This window comes from Misgurnus anguillicaudatus, chromosome 5 (genome assembly GCF_027580225.2).
Source record: "Misgurnus anguillicaudatus chromosome 5, ASM2758022v2, whole genome shotgun sequence".
NCBI lineage: Eukaryota > Metazoa > Chordata > Actinopteri > Cypriniformes > Cobitidae > Misgurnus > Misgurnus anguillicaudatus.
Window position 1 is genome coordinate 35646339 of NC_073341.2, and position 23135 is coordinate 35669473.

The window sequence follows — 23135 nt, forward strand, 5'->3', positions numbered from 1 at the left end:
AGAAGCCCTATTGACATCCACAGTAGTAGGATAAATAAATAAGTCAATGGGGCTTCCGATCGGTTTGGTTAAAAACATTCCTCAAAATATCTTCTTTTGTGTTCATCAGAACAAATAAATGTATACAGGGTTGTAACAACATGACAGTGAGTAAATGATGACAATTTTTTTTTTTGAGTGAGCTGCCCCTTTAAGATTATTTGTGAAAGGATTTATTTTTACATAAAATCAAAAGATCTGCTTTGAAGCAGTTTTTTTTTAATATTTTGAGCAGTTAAGTGCAGTCTTTGTTTGAGAAAGTGCTTAACCTCATGAATTTACTTTGATCCTGATTTTACTCATTACGTTTCCTTTTACCAGGTTTAACCAATGCCACGTTTCATAGCAATGCTTTGAAGTACAGTGCCACCGGATCCTTACATACCTCTGTGACAGCTATCTCAATGGAGTTACGAACCCGTGATGTGAACGGAACGCTGTTACGCGTCTCCAACGGTGTGGAATTCTTCTGCATGGGCCTTCTGAATTCCTCCCTGATCGTGAAGCTCCGCAACGGTAACAGCGTAGAGACACAAGCTTTTATCAGTACAATGTCAGTTTCAGACGGCAATTGGCACCAGGTCAGACTCTACACGTCCGGCTCGTCCAACGCAGCACCTCAATGGCACCTCAGCATAGATGGCAGAGAAGCCGGCCACAGCCTGGCAACAGCTGGCAGCATGGACTTCTTTAACCACTCCACCGTGTGGTTGGCTGAGAACTACACCGGCTGTTTGGGCGAGGTACGGATCGGTGAGGTATATTTACCGTTCGTCGGAAGTCTTGAGGAGGAACCGCCACAAACCTCACGGTTCGTCCGGATTGGCGAGGTGGCAAAGCCTCAGCTGGGATGCCACGGTGCACCCTTGTGTCTTTCTGGTGAGCCTTGCCAGAACAACGGCACATGCAGAGACCTCTTCAATCTCTTTGATTGTGAATGCGCCCCTGGATGGACGGGGGATCGGTGCCAAGATAACATCGTCGAGTGCGGCCAACAGCCCTGCTTCCATGGGACCTGCCGAGATCTGCCGGGGGACTACGAGTGTCTGTGTGCCCCTGGCTACGGTGGCAAGAACTGCCAGGTGGATGAGGATGAGTGCCAGGATCATCGCTGTGAGAACGGTGCCTCGTGTGTGGATGCGATTGGCGGATATACCTGTGTTTGTCCACCAGATCACACAGGCCCTTTCTGCCAGTGAGTATCACACAAATCACTCTTACCTCACCCGACTCCTGTTATTTTTGGGGTGGTAAACTGACTTTTTATAAGGGTTTAAGGGTATTATTATTAATATTTTTATTTAGTTATATTAGTATATTATTGTATAATATTAGACATGACATAAGCACAACTCATTTGCCTCACAATTATACGGATTCAAAAATCTTCAACCAGGGAATGCTGTAATAAAACTGTATTTAACAGAATTGTTGTCTGTCAGTAAGCAGGTAAAATAAGTTAGATATGTGGGTATAAAAACATCCAAATGACTTTTAATCTCGTAAAATCAACTTTTGGAATAAACTGCATTTAAACTTTTTATACAAGTAAGTAATGTGTTCAATTGAATGCACCCATTTAAGATATCTTAAATTCAGTATATTCCCATTAGGTGGCGCTTTCCTCCTCAGCAGTGTGATGTTGATCTTCAGTGTGAAAATGAAGGCACGTGCACAGAAGGAGATTTAGGGGCAAATTGTATCTGCAAACCAGGTTTTACTGGAGAGAGGTGAGAATAAAATCTTTGTGTCTGAACATCAGAGCTTTCACATGTGCATTATACGTTTAATGACTTAACAAGATCTACCCAAGTAAGACAAGTATCAAAATCCTGCTTGGTCCTGAAATAACATCCCATTTAAGCAACAGTTACTGTATTAGGTAACCATCAGTTTCGTGACTACATTTTCATAGTGAATAGTTACAAATAAAGTCAATAGATTAATCAAAGTATGCACGATTAAGGATATTGTGTATTTAAGTTCTGTTTATTATTGAATAAAAGTTTTCCTGATCATTCTCTAAATGAGATAAGACTTTATTGCATGCCTATTTATTATTAAGGTTTAAGCACAAGGTAAATTATAAGTAGTGATAGACTGATATATCGGCCGGCTGATATTTGCGCGTTTTATGTGTATCGGCATTGGCCGATATGTGGCTGCCGTGTTCGCCGATTTTTTTTCCGGCATTATTTACAGAGTGCTGGAAGCCGCAAGCGATTGCAGGTCATGTGACTAAAAACAACCAACCTTTCCATGACAACATCAAAAGATGGTTCCATAGCACCCTCACCTGTTTTTACTATTTGTTAAATATAGTTTTTTTTAAGTTCAATAAATTTTACTTTTTTAAAATTGAGACGTGTAACATTTGGCATCATCGTGTCATTTTTATAATGTAAATTGAGTGAGCAAAAGCAGTATTGGATCTAAATATCGGCTCAAGTAAATCGGCAGCCTGTATCGGTCATTGGCTAAGGCTGTTGAAACAAAAATCGGTATCGGCATCGGCACTGAAAAATCCATATCGGTCGATCCCTAATTATAAGACTAAAAATTTTAATGTTCATAAGATAAATTATAAGAAGTTTGTAAGAGGGCAATTCTCAAACATTTCTTAAGTTCTCCAAAAAAACTTCCTTTTATTATTTTTTTCGGAAGAATAAGCTTGCAGGCTTTGACACTGATTTTTTTAGCCTGCTCATGAGTTAACAATAATCTTATCAATCTATTAACATCTATCCAATAAAGCAACTCGTGATCAACTCAGGTCCAAAGAAATGTACCCGACCCAATTTACTTTTACCCGAACCCGATGTGCATAAATAATTTTTTTCAAAAGAAAGACCCAACCCGGGAAAATTAGAACAGACTCTGTACCCGACCCAGTAGCAATTTTTTTTAAAACCCGACTCTGCCCGAATGCAAATGGCCCCGACGTGTGTGCAGTCTGTAGCCCTGCAACCACCCGTCAGAAAGAAACCCTGGTGGCATCGCAACCAATTTTTCCCAATGCTCTATTTATTTTCATTTGTTATCTGACGACACCAAGGTAACCGTTAAATGTGCATTCAAAATTGATTGACAGGTCTTGCTTAAAGAAAATAAACTACCGCCAGCCACACGATGTCGCAAGCGCTCTTGGCAAACAGATGAGGGTCTGGAAAAGGACTCGATGCACACACGGGAGATAGTTTGGGTTTTCACGGGTCCGTTCAGCAAAAATGCATTCATTTTAAATTCCCCGAGACCCGAGGTTGCTATATATTATACCTGACCTCTGTGGCCGAGGCACTCGTGAAACTTTTAGACCTGAACTCAATCGGGACCCCTGAAGACCTCTAATACATATACATGTGTGATATATTAAAGACACAATATGTATGATTTTCACCACTAGAGGTCACTTTTTAACAATAACAAAAGCGAAGCATAATGATGTTATAAAGAAGAGTGGAACGATGGTAGATCCAGATGCGTATTTAATATTTATTTATCATGTTCATGGATGTGGTAATGAATTAATGTATGTTTGATCACATTCTTTTACGCCATTGTAATAAATTAGCTACAAGGCACAACAGCTGCATCTTAGATGCTGTATAACCGCCACTTCCGCATTTGTCCATTTGTGTTGCCATAGTTTCTAAAACAGGAAACTGATAATAGCATGGATATTAAGTCAGTAAAAGGGTGACAATTACAAGGGACAAGCTACACTGCAAAAAATGATTTTCAAGAAAAAAAATTCTTAGTATTTTTGCCTCGTTTTCAGTACAAATATCAAAAAAAATTCTTAAATTAAGATGCTTTTTCTTGATGAGCAAAATGACCCAAGAAAAGAAGTCTAGTTTTTAGAGCAGAAATATCAAATTTAAGTGATTTTGTGAATAAAACAAGCAAAAAAAATTCTGCCAATGGGGTAAGAAAAAAAATCTTGAACCTTTTTCTTAAACACTAAATTCAAGAAAAATTCAAGAAAAATTTGCTTACCCCATTGGCAGATTTTGCTTGTTTTGTGCACAGGATTACCTGGGTTTGGTATTTTTGGTCTAAAAACTGGACTTGTTTTCTTGGGTCGTTTTGTTCATCAAGAAAAAGCATCTTAATTTAAGAAATTTTAGATATTTTTACTGAAAACAAGACAAAAATACTAAGAATTTGTTTTCTTGAAAATCATTTTTTTGCAGTGTATTATTATGTTGGCTTGAGAAACTATTCTGTTACAATTGCCCTATTCTGCCCGAAATGCCTCATCTGCCCCATTCTGCCACAATTGCCCTATTCTGCCCCAAATGCCCATTTCTGCCCCAAATGCCCATTTCTACCCCAAATGCCCCATTCTGCTCCAACTGCCCTATTCTGCCCCAAATGCCCAATTCTGCCCAAACTGCCCCATCTGCTCAATTCTACCCCACATGCCCCAACTGCCCCATTGTGCCCCAACTGCCCAATTCTGCCCCAAATGTTCCATCTGCCCCAAATGTTCCGTCTGCCCCAAATGTTCCGTCTGCCCCAACTGCCCCATTCTGCCCCAACTGCCCTAAATGCCCCATCTGCCCAACTACCCAATTCTGCCCCAAATGCCCTAACTACCCTAAAGGCCCCATCTGCACCAACTGCCCAATTCTGCCCCAACTGCCCAATTCTGCCCCAACTGCCCAATTCTCCCCCAAATGCCCCACCTGCCCCAACTAACACAACTGCCCCAACTGCAGCTCCATGTATTACTCTCAGACTAGGTTTTCTCAAGCCAACATAAAGTTTGTTCACAAACTTTAACCTCGTCTAGTTTAAAATAGGAATTTACAAATCCTTCACTGCAAAAACAAAAAAATACTTTCTAACTTAGTATTTTTGTCTTGTTTTCAGTAAAATTTTCTAAAAATTCTTAAATTAAGATGCATTTTCTTGATGAGCAAAATGACCCAAGAAGATAAGTCTAGTTTTTAGACAAAAAATATACAATTTAAGTAAATTAAGTAAATCTTACATATTTTTCCTCATAAGAATGTTTTGCAAATCCGGCCCCAGGTTCTTGGGCATAATAAGCTGCATAGTTCGACTCACTTTTTGTCTTTTCTAGATGTGAAGTGGATATAGATGAGTGTGAATCTGACCCGTGTCTCAACGGTGGCACTTGTCTGAACAGACTGAACTCTTACTTCTGTGACTGTGTGTCTGACTTCAGTGGAACAAACTGTCAGAATACTGTGAGTTGAAATCGCTACGCTGCGTCCTCTTCATCTTTGCTATTCAATCCTCATTTGTTCTCTTTCATTTGTTTATCCTCCTGTAGAAACAGCTGCAGGGAGAAGGTGTGCCATGGTTGGTGGTGGCCATCCCGCTGCTGTGTCTCGGGGTTCTGCTGGCAGTGGTGACTTTGGTTTGTATGGTCCTCACTGCCAGAAGGAAACGTCAGTCGGAGGGAACGTACAGCCCGAGCCAACAGGAGGTAGCAGGAGCCAGACTGGAGATGGGGAACGTGCTTAAAGTTCCTCCAGAGGAGAGACTAATCTGACAAATGTATACACAAACAACATTTACATTGTTGCACTTGTGGCCATGCCACTTTTAAATTTATTAGAAAGTGACAAAGCCAGCAAGCGTGGGATTTATATGTCAAGGCACGATGAGCAAAGCTACTTGTGTTTTGTATACAAAGATGATGGGAGACAAACTGTGGTACAGTAGCCGGTCTGCTACTCTCAACTGTGTGAATTTGGATGTAACTTTCAATGTAATAGCATTGAAATCAATGACCAGTTGTGTGTTAAAGGCAGGGTGCATGATCTCTGAAAGCCAATGTTGATATTTGAAATCACCTAAACAAACACGCCCCTACCCCAGTAGAATCTGGACCTTCTTTTGATAGACCCGCCCCACACATACGCAACTCAAGCAACGATGTCGGTTAGTAGACACGCCCCTAACTGCTGATTGGCTACAAGTGTGTTTTGGTAGTCTGCCCGACTCCTTTTTCCAAAGGGTTTTTCAAAAATCCTGCACTACGCCTTTAACTGTTGATAATAACTTCAGTGATTATAGTATTTGTTTTCATTGTTGTGCTTGAGACCAATCTATAAATGCCACTGATGGTTCTGTGCCTTTTCTCCAGTGCCATTCAAAAGAGGTATCAGGCCATGCTTTACCTCATCAGTTTATGGTACTTTAGGTTGTGAATAAAGGTTTAAATACACTGTAGTAGTTTAAACACATTGGGGCGGTTTCCCGGACATGGTTTATATTAACCCAGGACTAGTGCTGCGTTCCAGAGCCCATCCAGGCCAGTGGGATGTAGGACTTATCCTACCTCCAACTAGGAAAAGTGCACTGGAATGCCTGTCGAAGTGGAACCTCCTACCGGCGAACTCGGGGGAGTTCGACCTACCCCGACTTCAGAAAATTAAGTCGGAGGACAATGGCGGTGCCCATAGATCGCGTTGTCGTGAGAGGAAATCTTCAAGGAATAGACTATAAATTGAACTTCTCTGCTTGTAGGGTTGTTTTAGACACTGTAATTTTAACATTTAATTTTTTTTTATATTATGGCGTGAAATTATGTTGTTATTATCTGTTATCATGAAAATACGGTAAAAATATACCAAGTTACTTAGCGACATGCAGCGCTTTTATATAATGGCTCCAGAACACTTTGTAAAGATGTTTAACTTGTTGTTTTACTGTAGTGTGAACTGCACAGTTCGGACCGACGTTTAAAAGTTATGTAGTCTGTACGAGCCTTAAGAAGACCGGTCGGGCGTCCATGTTTTCTGTTTACGTTCCACTTCAAATGTCTGGAACGCTTTGAAGTAGGAGCTAGGACACTTCAAGAAGGATAAATCCCACGCCCCACCGGCCCGGATGGGCTCTGGAACGCAGCATAGGCCTTAGGGCCTGTTTACACGAGAACGCTCGAGGGTGAAAACGTAAAAATATTTTATCGGATGTACCTATCGGAGGGCTTAAAAACGCAAAAAAGTGAAACCACCCTCCAGAGTGGAAATCTTCCTCTGGCCAACTTTAAGGGGGCGGCGCCCCCTATTGACCAACCGCCACTAGTCACAGGCATGTGCCAGTTTAGTGCCAATAAAAAAATATGTTTTCAGCTGTGATTTAAAAACTGACAGGGTAGATTCAGAACGTACATGTTTAGGCAGACTATTCCATAATTTTGGGCCCGCTATGTACCGTGGTATAGTTAAAAGTTTCTGTGTATCTGACCTAAGATCTCTGGGAGGATTGTACTGCTCTAAAAGCTCAGATAGATAAAGGGGGGCTAAATTATTTAGACACTTATAAACTTTAAAATCAACTCTAAAACGGACCGGCAACCAGTGAAGGGATTCTAAAATCGGAGTAATATGTGCCATAGCAGCTGTGATAACTATACAAGAGTCTTTCACAGCAAGTATTACTGATCAGAGAAGGTGCATTAATTACCTCCATCAAATTGTTGATGCGCCAGTTCGTTAGAGGCAAAACAGACGGCTTTGGACGAGACCTGGGAGAACTAGGAATAAGGTTGTACGCAGGCGTGCGGACTTGGTGGTGTTGTGTGTCAGTGCTTCACATTGCCACCTGGAGTGCATACTACATCGAATATCATACACTTTTGCGTTACCATATGCACGCAGATTTCCCCCTCAGAACGCTTGTATAAACACCTTACAAAAAACTACTTGTGTGCATGTTGAGACAAAACAGTGACACTAATATACAGTTGAAAGAAGGAGTGTGTTGGCCCTTTGGGCTTGCCTGGATTTCTTCATGGGTTGGTCGTGGGGTGTGTTCTGATCTTCGTCTGGGTCGCAGCAATAGAGAAGCGCAGTCTGCTTAAACTAATACCGCACAAACATTATACGTTTTCATGTTTTTGTTGAGCACAACATGTGAACATTCATGGTGCAGGGTGGAAAATGTATGTGAAGCTTTGGGTTTAATAACTGGTTGACCCTCCTTTGGCAGCAATAACCTCAACCAAACGTTTCCTATAGTTGCAGATCAGACCTGCACAACGGTTTCAGGAGAAATTTTGGACCATTCCTCTTTACAAAAGTGTTTCAGTTCAGCAATATTCTTGGGATGTCTGGTGTGAATCGCTGTCTTGAGGTCATGCCACAGCATCTCAATCGGGTTGAGGTCAGAACTCTGACTGGGCCACTCCAGAAGTCGTATTTTCTTCTGTTGAAGCCATTCTGATTTACTTCTATGCTTTGGATCGTTGTCCTGTTGCATCGTCCATCCTCTGTTAAGCTTCAGTTGGCGGACAGTTTTCCTGCAAAATGTCTTGATAAACTTTGGAATTCATTTTTCCATCGATGACAGTAATCCGTCCAGGGCCTGAGGCAGCAAAGCAGCCCCAAACCATGATGGCCCCTCCACCATATTTCACAGTTGGGATGAGGTTTTGTTGTTGGTGTGCTGTGCCTTTTGTTCTCCACACATAGCGTTGTGTGTTCTTTCCAAACAACTCAATTTTGGTTTCATCTGTCCACAGAATGTTATGCCAGTAGTGCTGTGGAACATCCAGGTGCTCTTTTGCAAACTTCAAACGTGCTGCAATGTTTTTTTTGGACAGCAGTGGCTTCCTCCGTGGTGTCCTCCCATGAAGTCCATTCTTGTTTAATGTTTTACTTATAGATTTGTCAACAAAAATGTTAGCATGTGCCAGAGATTTCTGTAAGTCTTTAGCTGGCACTCTAGGATTCTTCTTCACCTCATTGAGCATTCTGCGCTGTGCTCTTGCAGTCATCTTTACAGGACGACCACGCCTAGGGAGTGTAGCAACAGTGCTGAACTTTCTCCATTTGTAGACAATCTGTCTTACCGTGGACACATGGACATCAAGGCTTTTAGAGATACTTTTGTAACCCTTTCCAATTTTATTTAAGTCAACAATTCTTGATCGTAGGTCTTCTGAGAGCTCTTTTGTGCGAGGCATGGTTCACAACAGACAATGCTTCTTCAGAACAGCAAACTCAAAACTGGTGTGTGTTTTTATTTGGACAGGGCAGCTTTAATCAACACATCCAATCTCATCACATTGATTGGACCCCAGGTTGGCTGACTCCTGGCTCCAATTAGCTCTTGGAGAAGTCATAAGCCTAGGGTTTCACATAATTTTTCCACCCTGCACTATGAATGTTTACATGTTGTGTGCAATAAAAACATGAAGACGTATAATGTTTGTGCGGTGTTGGTTTGGGCGGACTGTGTTTTTCTATTGTTGTGACTTGGATGAGGATCAGAACACATTTTGGGACCGATTTGTGAGGGGGTCCAGGGGGGCCCGGGGGGTTCGCATGCTTTTTCTTTCAACTGTATGTTAAGATATGTCAGTACAAGGTTTTTTTTTCTTTAAATTAAGGCAGCTCAAACATGCATTTTAGTCTGGGACTAGGATAAGCACTGTCTGGAAAACCACCCCTCCATAATGACAACAACAGCACATTTACACTAAAAGTTAAAATTGTATTGTTTGCAAATAGATTTAAAGTATAGACAACACAGAAGTCAACTAAATGTGTAAAATCTGACTAGTCAAGGTTGACAAATACTGTATCTACATTTTATTTAGCTACAGTCAGCATGGATTAATCCTTTTTATTCTTTTCTCAAAGCAGCGACACTACAGCTGCAGATTTTAGACAGACAACAGTATCTGTTGTGTTGCATCTTGTGTTGTTGTTAAGTCGCTCACCACAAGCAGAGCATTTTCCTTTAAATGGACACTCCACCTTTTTGGAATCCATTCAGCCAATCTCCGGGTCTGGCGGTACCACTTTTAACATAGCTTAGCACAATCCATTGAATCTGATTAGACCATTAACATCATGCTAAAAACTAACCAAAGAGTTTTGATATTTTTCCTCTTTAAAACTTGACTCTTCTGTAGTTACATCGTGTACTAAGACCGACAGAAAATTGAAAGTTGCGATTCTCTAGGCCGATATGTATAGGAACTAACTCTTATTCTGGTGTAATAATCAAGGACTTTGCTGCCGTAACATGGCTGCAGGAGGCGCAATTATATTATGCAGATGCCGGAAATAGTCCTCTTAGTATTGCTCTGGGGAGCTGAAAAATCAGCATATTTTCAAAAAAAGTGGAGTGTCCCTTTAAGGTAGGATTCTATGTTCTCAAACGCTGAGGGCGTGGCCACTGTCTGCGCTGAAACCACGCCCACTCACGGGAAATTTGCCGTCTCTTTAAACCTTCAAATACCACTGCAACCTGAATTAATGTCCGCAACTGATTTAGTGGCGCGGCCATGCTCCATGGCTCCAGTGTGTCATCTAGCTACCGCCCAAATAATCCTGAACACAAAAATGTGGAAAAACTGTTTAACGGTGTAACCCCACAATCTTTGTGATGTGTTTCAGCAATACATGTCTAACATTTATAATGTGTTTAAAAACAATCTCTGAAATGACTTCACACAGACTTTTCCAAAGCGAAGTTATTTCTGTATCAGTATTTGTGTCTGATAAATACAGGCATGTTTTTGAATGTATTTAAAAAAACTGTTTGAATACTTACTGTGCCTTGCTAATATAATTGAAAAAGTTTTACTTTTTAAAACCCACTTAAACTAATATGAAATCTTTATTCTGCATACGGTTGGTTCAGCAGTTAAGATTTGCTAAAAAAGTATTGAAAGTATTAGTATTTATTGTAGCACAACGTAGGTGCTAAATTTTTCGAAGTAGTTCACTATGTAGACTGTATCAGTATTTGATTTTAACACTGGACTGTTGGATTTGTGTATTCATAATTATGCTGTAAGATGTGATGTGTTTTTATATTTGTGTTCATCATGAACTATACTTTTTTTATACTGCCCTGACATCATTGAATGTGTTTGACAATGCTGTGAATCATTAATCAGAAAACCAGTCAAATGAAACAGCCATGAATTTGGAAATAAATCAGTGTGCAGATGGGTCTAGACACTTTACTATGAATTGATGAATTATAAATGAAATGTAAAACACAAAGTTTGACTATCATGCAAATTATGGGGAAATCTGCTCACAATAATTCATTTCTTGTAAAGTGATCAGTTTACTGTAGTTTTGATACTGAACTACAGAATAAATATTTTATACAAATAATCTGTATGTGTCAAATCATTAGTTTGCATAAATATTTCTGTGATTTTCTGTCCGCAAAACCTTACTCACAAAATTCACATCTTACTGAAAAATAATGATAAAGAGGTCACATCTTCATCTGAAGGAGTTCACAGTCACACAACATTCCAGAGAGAAACTCCCATACACAAAACAACACTGTCTAAAATTTTAATTATGTTCTAGTCCTAATTTTGGAGATCTAATTATTGTGAATATTTTTGTTGAATTAATACACTGCAAAAAAAATATTTTCAAGAAAACAAATTCTTAGTATTTCTGTCTTATTTTTTAGTAAAAATATCAAAAAATTCTTAAATTAAGATGCTTTTTCTTGATGAGCAAAATGACCCAAGAAAATAAGTCTAGTTTTTACTGAAAGCAAGATAAAAATATTAAGAATTTTTCTCGTGAAAATCATTTTATGCAGTGTACAGTCACAAGTCCTCACAAGACATAAGTCTGCTGACTGCTTAACAAAATCTGAGACTTACTGTAATGTATATAAGTTACCCCCAACTCATTCAGAACAATTTAACACAATTATAAATCATAGATCAGGGGCCTCATTTATAAAGCATGCGTACACACAGATTTGATCGTAAAGTTTGTGTATGCAAAAATCCATGGCAAAGTCTATATTTATAAATCTGTCTTTGACTTTTCTACATTATCTGTCAATATTCATATAAAAAACTGTGCTTGATTCTGTCGTTCTGAAGATGTGTAATTTTTTTTTTTTTTACAAAAGAGGCCCTTGGAAGTCAAAATGACCCCAATTGAAAATGAATGGGAAATGCAAAAAATCATTTTTTATTTATTTCTTTGTTAAATAATGGCACAAATACCAGTCATAATACATGCACAAACATTATTATACAACAGTTCTTTCAGGTCCTCGAATCTGATTGGCTAATGCTGGGTTCAGACCAGCCGTGGTAGAGGCGTCAAGCACGAGTGATTCCAATGTTAAGTCAATGTGAAGACTCGTTGACGCGCGTCTGGAGGTCTTGCAGTGCGAATGAGGCGTTTAGCGTGGCGCGGTACACGCGATTCCGCCTCATTTGTGTGTCTAGGGGTCTGATTTATAAAATGATGCGTAGAAAATGTCCTAAATGTGATCTTATGATAATTTCTCAAAAGTGCGTACGTGAGATTCATAAAACGAACGTGCGCACAGAAAACGCGGGTATAGATGTGAAATCTATAAATAGTAAATGATCTTGAACTTGTGCACAGCTGAGCAGTTTCAGATCTCTGCCTTTAAATGCTTGCTAATTAATGTCATCGACATATAAAAGAGCGTCTGTCAATGTTTAAAACCTTTTCAAGCAGCAAGAATGGCTTATATTTCCAAAAACCTGCAGCAATCGGACAAGCAAAAGTGCGTACGTCTGCTCAGACCCTAACGTGGCGCTAAGCAATTTTCCACGTCAAAGACAGTTTTTATAAATATGGAATTTGCTGTGGATTTTTGCGTACGCACACTTTACGATTAAATCTGTACGTACGCACACTTTATGAATGAGGCCCTAGTTCACGCGAATGACGCGAATTGAGCGATGCTGTGGCAAACGTGCGAGTTGAAAAATTCGAACTTTGGTGGAAAAACGCACCGCGTTAACCAATTAGCAGCTTGCTCTAGTTGTGATGTGATTAAAGGAAGCGAGTGGAGTCGAAGAGGCCTATGGAAGGCCCTCCCATGAAGCGAATTTCCGCGTGAATTTCTCGATGACTAGAATTTCAATCGCGGCTTTCACTGCGAATGAAGCAAGTAAACTCAAAATGTTCAAGCGGCAAACTAGACGCGGTAGACGCGATTTTGACACCTCAAACGCGGCTGGTATGAACCCACGGGAAGAGCTCTTCCCAGGCGTGAGATATTGTACTGGTAACATAACAGTAACTGCTTCACCGTATGTATAATTCCCCCACCTACTGGTCATTTTAGTATTAGTGAGTGAGCCTTCTTTAAACGCACGAGTCATTCACTCATCTCTGACTGGAAAAGCTTGCCGGAGACACACAGACCCGCTGTTTTTAAACATTCTTAGCGTGTCTCATTAAGTTCCCTAGCTCATGAATAGTGCAATGATGTCACATCGTGTAGTAACTTTCATTAGCAGGGGACTATTTTTGGGCACTACGTAATATCATTGCGCCTCCTGCAGCCATGGTATGGCAGCAAAGTCCTTGATTATTACGCCAGAATGAGAGTATAGTTCCTAGCCATATCGGCCTAGAAAATCGCAACTTTTAACTCATTCACCGCCAGCCTTTTTGAGAAAAGTTGCCCACCTGCATTTTTGTGATTTTAACAAAATTTTCACAAAATTCCTTGCAGGAAAAATTATTTTCTATAAATATATTAACATACAAATTATATCAAATTAAAGAACACACCCTCTGCTTTCAAACAAACAAACAAAATGGGGAAAAAACGTTTCATTATATATTTACTTTTTCTACTTAATTTAACCACTGAAATATGGATATTTCTCTTCAAAAATAGAAACATTTTGAGCAAAAAGCTTAAAAAATTGCGTTTTTGTAAAGGAATTTATGTTAGACATCAGACTCAGAATGACTATCAAACATAAAGGCAGTTAAAATAAATCATTAAATCTTTTTAACTTCCGTTTTTGATAAATTCGGTATTACACTTTCACTTTGAAATTCGTCCAGAAAGGCATATTTATTAGTTAAATATGAACTCATAAATGACGAGATAACTTGTCAATGGCGGTGAATGAGTTAATTTTCCGCCAGTCTAAGTACACAATTTAACTACAAAATAGTCAAGGAAAAATATTGAAACTCTTTGATTATTTTTGAGCGCAATGCTAATGGTCTAATCAGATTCAATGGATTATGCTAAACTATGCTAAAAGTGATACCGCCAGACTGAAGATCGGCTGAATGGATTCCAAAACAGTAAAAATCAAGTGTTTAACTCTTGGGAAGCTGGAAAGTGAGCATATAGTGGAGTGTCCCTTTAATACTATAACATATTTTGGACTATATTATGGTATATGATATATGGTATGAAGTAAGGAATATGCCTGACAGTGATCATGAGAGTCACTCATATATAAGAGCTTTGCTTTAAAAAACGTACACTGTATGTCCACCAAATTGGCACCAGATTTCTCTATAAAATGTCTGTTCTGTCTCTTTATGGATGCCTTGGTAGCCTTGCTTTTCCCTAAGAGAGAGAGAGACCAGGAAAGTAAGGGAGGGGGGCACTGAAGTGACAGGTATGACAGAACAGGTGGGGGGGTGTTCGGCTGGTAAGTATCGCGTCAGATATGATGGCTCTCGCTCTGTCTCTAATGAGGGAGATCACCGTATCCCACACTGTGTCAGAAAGCCCAGACAAATCATCCAGACGTCACGCCGGGGCCCGGAGATGATATGTTGACAAATGCAGATAGTTCACTTTTAATTGACACTAAGAGACTGAAACGCTTGTGCTGTCACGAGACAAGCGTGAAAAACAATGCAAAGGAGGTTTCTGGAGGGAGAGGAGTCGGATGTGTATTGTTGGCACAGGTTGTCACTCTCTCTCTATGTGTGTATGTGTGTGTATATGTGTGTTCAAATACACACTGCCGTGATTAGAGGTTTGTTTCTGTGAAACCGTCAGCTTTGACACGTGAAGCAAAACAGAACTCTGCATTGATACCGAGGAAAAACCGAGATGATGGAGCGATGTTTTAAACATATAGGCCTAGGTATCACCCATTCATTTAGATTTGATGTGTTTGAGGTACAGACGAGTACAGAACATCACTCTGATGACACACTCGAGATTACTGAAAGCTTGAAAATCACTTCTTCTTTTGAAGATCTATACTGTATATATTGTTAGAAAGGCCAGCATAAGCATTGTGGAGGACAAACACACATTTTTGGTGACTTTCTGACCAGCAGAGGGCAAAGTGATCACACATCTCAATGTGCACAATGTCGTTTGTCTCAATAAAGCAAAAAGCTTGAGTTATCCTTTACATTTACATTAACATGCAATAATTTGACATGTGTCTATGCAAAGTGATAAACAATAATAATAAAGAAGAAGTGATTATTAAAGTATTAAAAAATACAAATAGTTCAACTATACATATTTCCATCTGATTTTACAAAGTGCGTTGACTTTACAAACAAGGGAGAAAATACAGCCTTAGCATTCTGATAAAACAATAAATATTTTCAACACTTTTTGCTGATTTACTGTTTTCTACATGAACTCCTCCAACATAATGTAAAAAATGTGATATAAAAATTAAGGCTGTTACGATTATGAAATTTTGCTGACCGTTTATTGCCTAATAAATTGTGGCGATTATGACAATTAATTTCCTGTTTTAAGACTTTGATATTTAATTCTCATACATTTTTTGTTTGTTCATGAAATTATTTTTACACACTGTGATTATTTAATTAAATATTTTGCATGGTTTACCTGGCATTAAATATTAATACACATAACACATATTTAAAAGAAATTATTTATTGAATAACTGAAATTCTTCATAAGAAATAAACACAATAAAGTGTCTGAAAAAATAACTGAAAATAAAATGCAATCAGACTATACCAGATCAGGCCTTAAATAGTAGCCAATCCTATTAATGTCATATTAGTACTGGACACATCTGTAGTGGCTGCAAAAATGTCCTTACAAAATAGCATCCTTCACTTCCCTAAATTTGGAATTGCTGTTTTGGAAATGTATGCTTTACCTGGCAGTTCATACTGCTTATCAAAGTTTCGCAGCATTTCTTTAAATGCGTTGTTTTCCACTGTATTGAACGACTTTGCAATGTATCGCATTACACTGTCAGTAAAGGAGCACCGTCTGATACTGTCTCGTTTATACAGGTGCTGCAACTCCCCCGTGTGTTTTTTAAAGAGATGTGCAATAATTGCGGTGATCTGAAATCATCGCGATGAGGTCAAACAATCACAACAAGATTATTTTTTAATTATTGTGACAGCCCTAGTAAAAATTTTATCTTTATCTTTATAATTTTATTTAATTATCTTTAATATTGAATTAGAAAGATCAAAGATTTAACTTAAAGAGAGAAATCAAACTTTGATGATTCAAATCTCATCATTAATGATACTTTAGCATGAATTTCACAAGTGGCATAGTGCAGGGTATAGGCAGGTATACGGAGTATACCCACTTCTTTATCAGATGGCATGAGGTATACCAACTTCTAAATTTGAAAAATGTATTAATAAAATTAATTTCATAATGATCCTTATGCTAAGAAGTTAAGTGACAATACTTGCCCATTTTAAAGTGTAAGACTAGTCATATCACGGTTAATAGCACAGGGCATTCAACCAGTTGGCCCGCTTATGAATCATAAATTAAAAGTATACCCACTTCTCCTGGCACCACTACACCAATGAGGGTCACATATTAAAAAACTAATACATATTAAATAAAATTGTTAAAGGGGAAACATAAATAAATCTTTATGTACACAGATATAATTGAATAATTGTTGTGTTTGGTCTCGCTGAGCTCTTCGTCAACAACATTTCTACAATTTTTCTTACCTTTCCTGTGTTTTTTAGACCGTGACATTAAAAAACCTGTCAATAAGAAACAAAAATATAAGTGAGGTTATAGTCCTGAACTCACTTAAATGAAGCGCGACACAAAAGCCGTGGCCTTACCACCCGCGTACGCTCAATCCTCACCCTCCGGCCTGTTTCCCGCCCATCATACCTCACAGGATTTTTCATCCCGAGCGTGCCTCATTTTGCCCACATATGGAAAAATCTAGTGTCTTATTTGAATACATACATAGGACACAATTTCAGCCTAATGGTTTCAGGTCAGTCCAGCGTATAATTGTATATCTTGTTATTATGCCGCTTGCCGGATGCTAAATTGGCTCAGTGGGTGTGAATGCGGCGCTGTTTGTGCTATTTCACCCAATATGAGGAAACCTTAAACATCTCCTGTGTTATGGAGACACACATATGTGTTTCACTACTGTACTAATAGACTTCATTTGTTTTTCTATCAGGCTAATGATATTTTCCAATGCATAAACTGCAAACTGACCTGTGAGAGTTAAAGCAAAACAACATATATTGTATAAAACACCTAAAATAAGTAACTTCTGATCATTACATAAAGTTAAATAATATTTAGATATATTTTACACGTTGAAATGATTTCCTCTGATATACAGTAACAACACAGACATGACGGGAGCTCTATTACATTAACAGTGTTTCTACTATCAGATTACATACAGCTTGATTCTTTTACCTTGACATAAGATGTACAGTAGCAAAAGGCTTCAGTAAGAGATCAACACAGACGGTGTATAACTCGTCTCAGGACCGGTGGCAGTCGAGTTCCTCATCCAGGGATGTCACGCCTGATCCGGCCCGCTTTGCATTTCCCTCCTAAACTTGAAACGGGGTGGAAATCTCAGGGAGGCAAATGAACAACAGAGCTCATTAGCTGTGCAGAGCTGACAGAGCGAAGCCAAATGGCTGGCAGCCAGCACAGCAGAGGAAGAAGATCTGCGTTCAGCTGGATCGATGGAGAAGACCACTTCATTAAAAAGAAGGACAGAGGGTCTGTTTAATTAAGTCTGTGCTTCAGGGTCTAACAGCAGTCATTCAGACACTGCTGTCTCGGTTTCGGCCGTTTCGTCTGTGGCTCCCTGCACTACACCAGGGGCCGTCCTAAAAGTGTTAACATGTCTGGGAATTATTCTCATTCAGCTATAGAGCTGGGAGGTAGGAGATATATATCAAGTGACTGTAAAAATCCTGTTTATACCACAGCAGATGTACAATATTTGTTCTGAACTAAGCAGGCAAAAATACAGATTTAAGACAAATGAGCTGTCCTGAAGTGAAAGTTGTTTTAACTCTTTCCCCGCCAGCATTTTTGAAAAAAATTGCCAGCCAGGACCAGAATTTTTTATGATTTTCACAAAAGGTAGTGTTTTATAAGCTGAGTAAGAGCGCCACCTATTGGATAATAGCGGAATATGGATTGCCCTAAAAACTCGTCATTGGCAGGAAAGTGTTTTCTCTTAACTGATAAGATAATTTGTTAATGGCGGAAAAAAGTTACAGTAGTAACTGTGTTAGGGGCGGTTCACATTTCGCGCCTTTTGCACATGGAAATTTACGAATGTAGACGTGTGCAAAGCTCATTCAAATAGAGAGTGGCGCAACACACTCTTTTTTCAGGTGCACTGGCAACGCAGCCAGTTGAAAATACTTCAACTTTTCATAATCAGTCCCTCCAGAAAAATGCGATTATGCGATCTCATTATTCAATGCATAATGAGCCAAAGTCCGCATATTTATGCGGGGGCAGCATTCTTTTAAATACACCGGACTATGCAGAGCTTACATGATTTCGTAGCAAAAAGTCATATATATCTGAGCAGGAAGCTGAAAAATGTTGCATTTACTTCACACATGTGCAGCCATGTCCCCTGTTGTCATGGGAATGTTAGGAAGTGACGTAATTACGGGACGTGAACATCAATGAAAAGCTGCATACAGTTTTTACAAATTCCCGCAATTGTGGCACGTTCCTGAAATTTTATCGCATAAAATTGCATAAATATCCAGCATATTCCATCGCATTTTTTTAAGAAAACGTGTCACAAGATCAAGTATTTTTGCCCGCAACAATCACAAAAAATGATAAAAGCAACGCAGTTTTAGATGCGAATTGTGAACTGCCCCTTAAGTGTTTTTTAACTACAGTGTTACAAAATGTTAAGCTGTTTTGGCACAGATGCTAAACTTATTGATTTGTTGTAAATAAATGTTTTTGCTTACATCCATCAAGTTTTCAAAATCAATAACTTTAATTTTTAAATAAAAACTTGTTACAATTAAATTCCCATATTATTAACTGTAAAAATTATATTAAATCAACTTTTTTATGTTACTTTAACTTAACAAATTAAGTAAACTGTTATGTTATGTAACTTATTACAAGTCAAAACTTAAAATAGTAGGTTGAATTGACTTGCATAACAAAGTTGTTTTAACGTCCTGCTGCATTTTTAGTGTATAGAATAAACTAAGAAAATGCAAAATATAGTTACATTAAAATAAAATAACTAATAAAATGTTACTTCCAGCAAATTTGTAGTATATTACACTTTTTCAATTAATTTTTTCAAATTAGTTTGTGTAGTTTAGATTCACTCAGATGCATCGTTTCTTTAACTGAGGAAATACATCTTTGATGTGTGTGTGTAAAATCTATTTTGTGTAAATGGTACATAAAACTGTGATAAAATTGAGGTTTTACTATGCACTTGGCAGGTGCATGAACCCTGGTAATATACATCCTGCATACTGCCAGGTTGGCACTTGACAACTTAAAAAAAAAACTTCTGACAGTCAATCACCCATGCTGAAAATGATGAGCTGTAATGTCAAAGGCAGTAGTCAGGATAATGTATATATAAATGTATATGTAAATTACAAATTTAAAAGTAGAATGGCTGTCTTTTGGCAGCAGACTGATGCAATTTTTTCTTTAAATGTTTTTCTGTTTCTGGTTTTGCAAGCCATTCCAACCTATTTTAAGTGTTGACATATGATAAGTTGACAAAAGTTATAAAAACAACCTGAAATGGTTTAACTTATATTTTCATGTTACTTTAAACCTATTTCATTGCTAAAAACGTTATTTTGTGTATTTGGTATAATACAATGTGTTTGCGTGGTTTATGGTTAAAAACATTATTTTCCACATACCATACATTTTTGTAGCCCCAGATTTCACTCTATTCCTGAAGCGCACGGATTTAAAAAGCTCTTTGTCCCTGATTGGCCAGCTAATCTGTACGTTGTGATTGGCCTGAATACCTCTGATGTCAGCCGGACATGTGACTCTCCTTTCCATGTTTGAAAGATTTGGTTGCTAACAGGAGTTAACTTACAAAGTCCAAGCGGGAGGAATTATGATAATGTCGGTCTTGTCCATATATACACTAGATGTCGCATTGGGGTTCTAAGTATGCGTCAAAACCGTCACCATCTTCAAACAGGGGTGTTGTCATAGGAAGTATCTAGGTAAAGCTGCTATCTCCGCCTGTACTTTGAAATCATAAACGATGCCGGACTTTTGTGCCTCGTATGGATGTTAGGGCTACTAGCACTATGCATTATAGTTAAGTAGATTTTCATAATATCAAAACTTTTATTTTTTCCTGGACTAAATGCTAAATACATGTCTGACTGTTGAAACGAACCAAAAGAAAACGAAGATAATCGCATTCATGACGATTTATGGTGACTTTATTTCTGTTACACCATTGCCTACAATGTCGATGATGCGGGGTTCTCCTGTTTCAAGATGGCGGCTCTATTTTACGCATTCGGTCCAATAAACTGCCGTAGCCAAGGCGACATCTAGTGGACATATATATGGGTCTCGTCTACATCACCAATCCCAGGAAGTAAACTGTTGCCTACAATCCATGTGTTTGTTATAGTCCAAAAAAAGAGATTTACATTGGAGACGATAACTCGCGTCATTGTTTACTTTGGGTTTTGTACCTTTTGCATATCGTTAACATGTACTAATACACGTAAATCGGACAATAGGTGCCCTTTAAGTTAACAAATTATGTTGATTTGACAAAAATGTCAATTTTTTTGTTTTTACAGTGCAGGGGTTAACTTCATATACTAACCGGCCAAATATTGGCCTTTTGTCTGGTTAGGTCATGGTCTAAAAGAGGAAAAGCAACTTTCGATGAAAGACTTTACGAATAGTGATTTTCATTTAAAGCACAAATCTACTGTCCTGAGTAAAAAAACCTTTAAGCTTTGAGCCCAACTTGAATATCTGTAATCTGCCCAGAGCAACATACCTGCATTTTAGTCTTTGTTATGACTCAAATATGTGTGAGCCCATCTACTGAACACCTCGTGCCACCTACAGACACAGACAATGAAACCGAGCAGCCAACATGAAAAAGGATTCATGCATATTGAAACCACAGCAGGTTTTCTGAGTCAAGAGAGCGCTAGCAAGAAGAAATAAAGGCAACGTCTAAAAGCTATTTAAAACACCTAATGTATCGCCCCTCTCTCATCTAATCCATACTTCCCTGAGAGCTTTACAGAACAAACTGTTGCTAGATTTTGCATTTCAATGGACTTTATTAATGCATATGCAGTTGCTTATGGCAACGAGAGGAACGCACCCACCGGGACCTGAGTCTCCGCACCAATGAGAACGACTACATCATTTTAGTTTAGGCTAATGCGTGCTAACACTAATGCATTTGAACGGCAGGGTTCTCCTCTTCTTTTGAATCTTTGCATTGGTGCTATTAGTATTTGTTTCCTCTGTCAGTGTGGGATTAAACACGATGATATCACCTGTACTGCCTTGTCATGAGTTTTCAAGTTAATTATTCTTACTGGATACTTTTTTTAGACTAAGCTAAACCTGTTTGTTATTTGAATTAAAGGGGTTTTGTCACGCATTTCTTAAAAGCATTATCCTTACATTATTTACTCAACTTCTAGTTGTTACAAACCTGTAAATATTTCTTTGTTTTTCTGAACACAAAGGAAGATATTTGTAATCAAGCAGGAAACAGGAGCACCATTGACTTCAATAGTAGGAAAGAAAAATACAATGGAAGTCAATGGTGGGCATAAACAGTTTTGTTACAAACATTGCTCAAAATTGTGTTCAGCAAAACAAAGACATTTATACAAGTTTGTAACAAATTGACAGAATTAGCATTTTTGGGTGAACTGACATTGGAGTAAAAAAAATCTAAAGTTTAGTTCCATGTGCTCACGCGAAACCTTCATGTGCAGATTTTTTTAAAGTTTAGTTTTGCGTGCGCACGTGAAACTATCGCGTGTGCACGTGAAATGCACGTAACCTGCACGTAAACTGCGCATGCGATAGTTTCACGTGCGCACGCGTGAAAGTTTAACGTGCGCACGCGTGAAAGTTTAACGTGCGCACGCGTGAAAGTTTAACGTGCGCACGCGTGAAAGTTTAACGTGCGCACGCGTGAAAGTTTAACGTGAAAGTTTATCGCATGCGCAGTTTACGTGCAGGTTACGTGCATTTCACGTGCACACGCGATAGTTTCACGTGCGCACGCGATAGTTTCACGTGCGCACGGAAAACTAAACTTTATTTAATTTTTGCTCCATGTCCCCTTAGGAGTTCCGTACTATCCTTTTAAGGTCGTAATTTAAGGATTCTTGTTTCATGATCCTCTCTCACTTTTTCTGTTGTTGGTGCTTTTGATGCGGTACCTTTAATACTTTTTTGTAAACGCCCTCTTATGTTAAGAAGACTGCATTGGTTTTATCATCAAATATAGACTTTTTACAAGCATGCAAATCCGGGGACACATTGCATATTTACATTAACATGCATTATCGCAATATCTTTTTAGTAACAAAGCACAGAAATTAAGGAGGTGATATAATCTATCTGCTGTATTAAACAACCTGATATTACTTGCGCACTTATGTAAGTAGTTTGTATATCAAACAACATGACAACTGTTGATCTGAAACAGAAAATGATCCATACATCGATATACAGTACAGCATCCCTTACATCAGTTCTGAGAAATGTACCAGATCCTTCTGTTTGGTTATGGATCTGCAATAATAAACCGTAATAAACCCGATGAAATATCTACAAGTATGAACCTATATACCAAAACCGTATTACTCATATGCCATAGCGAGACTTAATATACTAAGAGTGGCCAGGTTCAGATGTCCACAGGTGTGTGAAGCATACAGTGGAAGATGATGATGTGAGGCACTCGCTGTTACCGTCTCAGACTTCAGCTGAGCTCTAGTGTGTGCCGGACGTAAGTGAATAAAAAGAAAAGTAGTATGCTAAAGCGGCGATTCCCCCTCCTCTTTGTGTCCTCTGGTGTT

General features: G+C 38.6%; 1 protein-coding gene across 3 annotated transcripts in view; it reads left to right on the plus strand.

Moving 5' to 3' along the window:
* The window catches only part of crb2b (crumbs cell polarity complex component 2b), a 64679-nt gene extending 57333 nt beyond the window's left edge, over positions 1–7346 (plus strand). For all 3 annotated transcript variants that reach the window (XM_073868104.1, XM_073868102.1, XM_073868103.1), the window contains exons 10-13: positions 361–1234; positions 1653–1769; positions 5129–5255; positions 5342–7346. In XM_073868104.1, the coding sequence (XP_073724205.1) occupies positions 361–1234; positions 1653–1769; positions 5129–5255; positions 5342–5563 (1340 nt within the window). In that variant the 3' untranslated portion in view covers positions 5564–7346. The remainder of the gene's footprint in view (positions 1–360; positions 1235–1652; positions 1770–5128; positions 5256–5341) is intronic.
* Positions 7347–23135: the final 15789 nt, after the last annotated feature.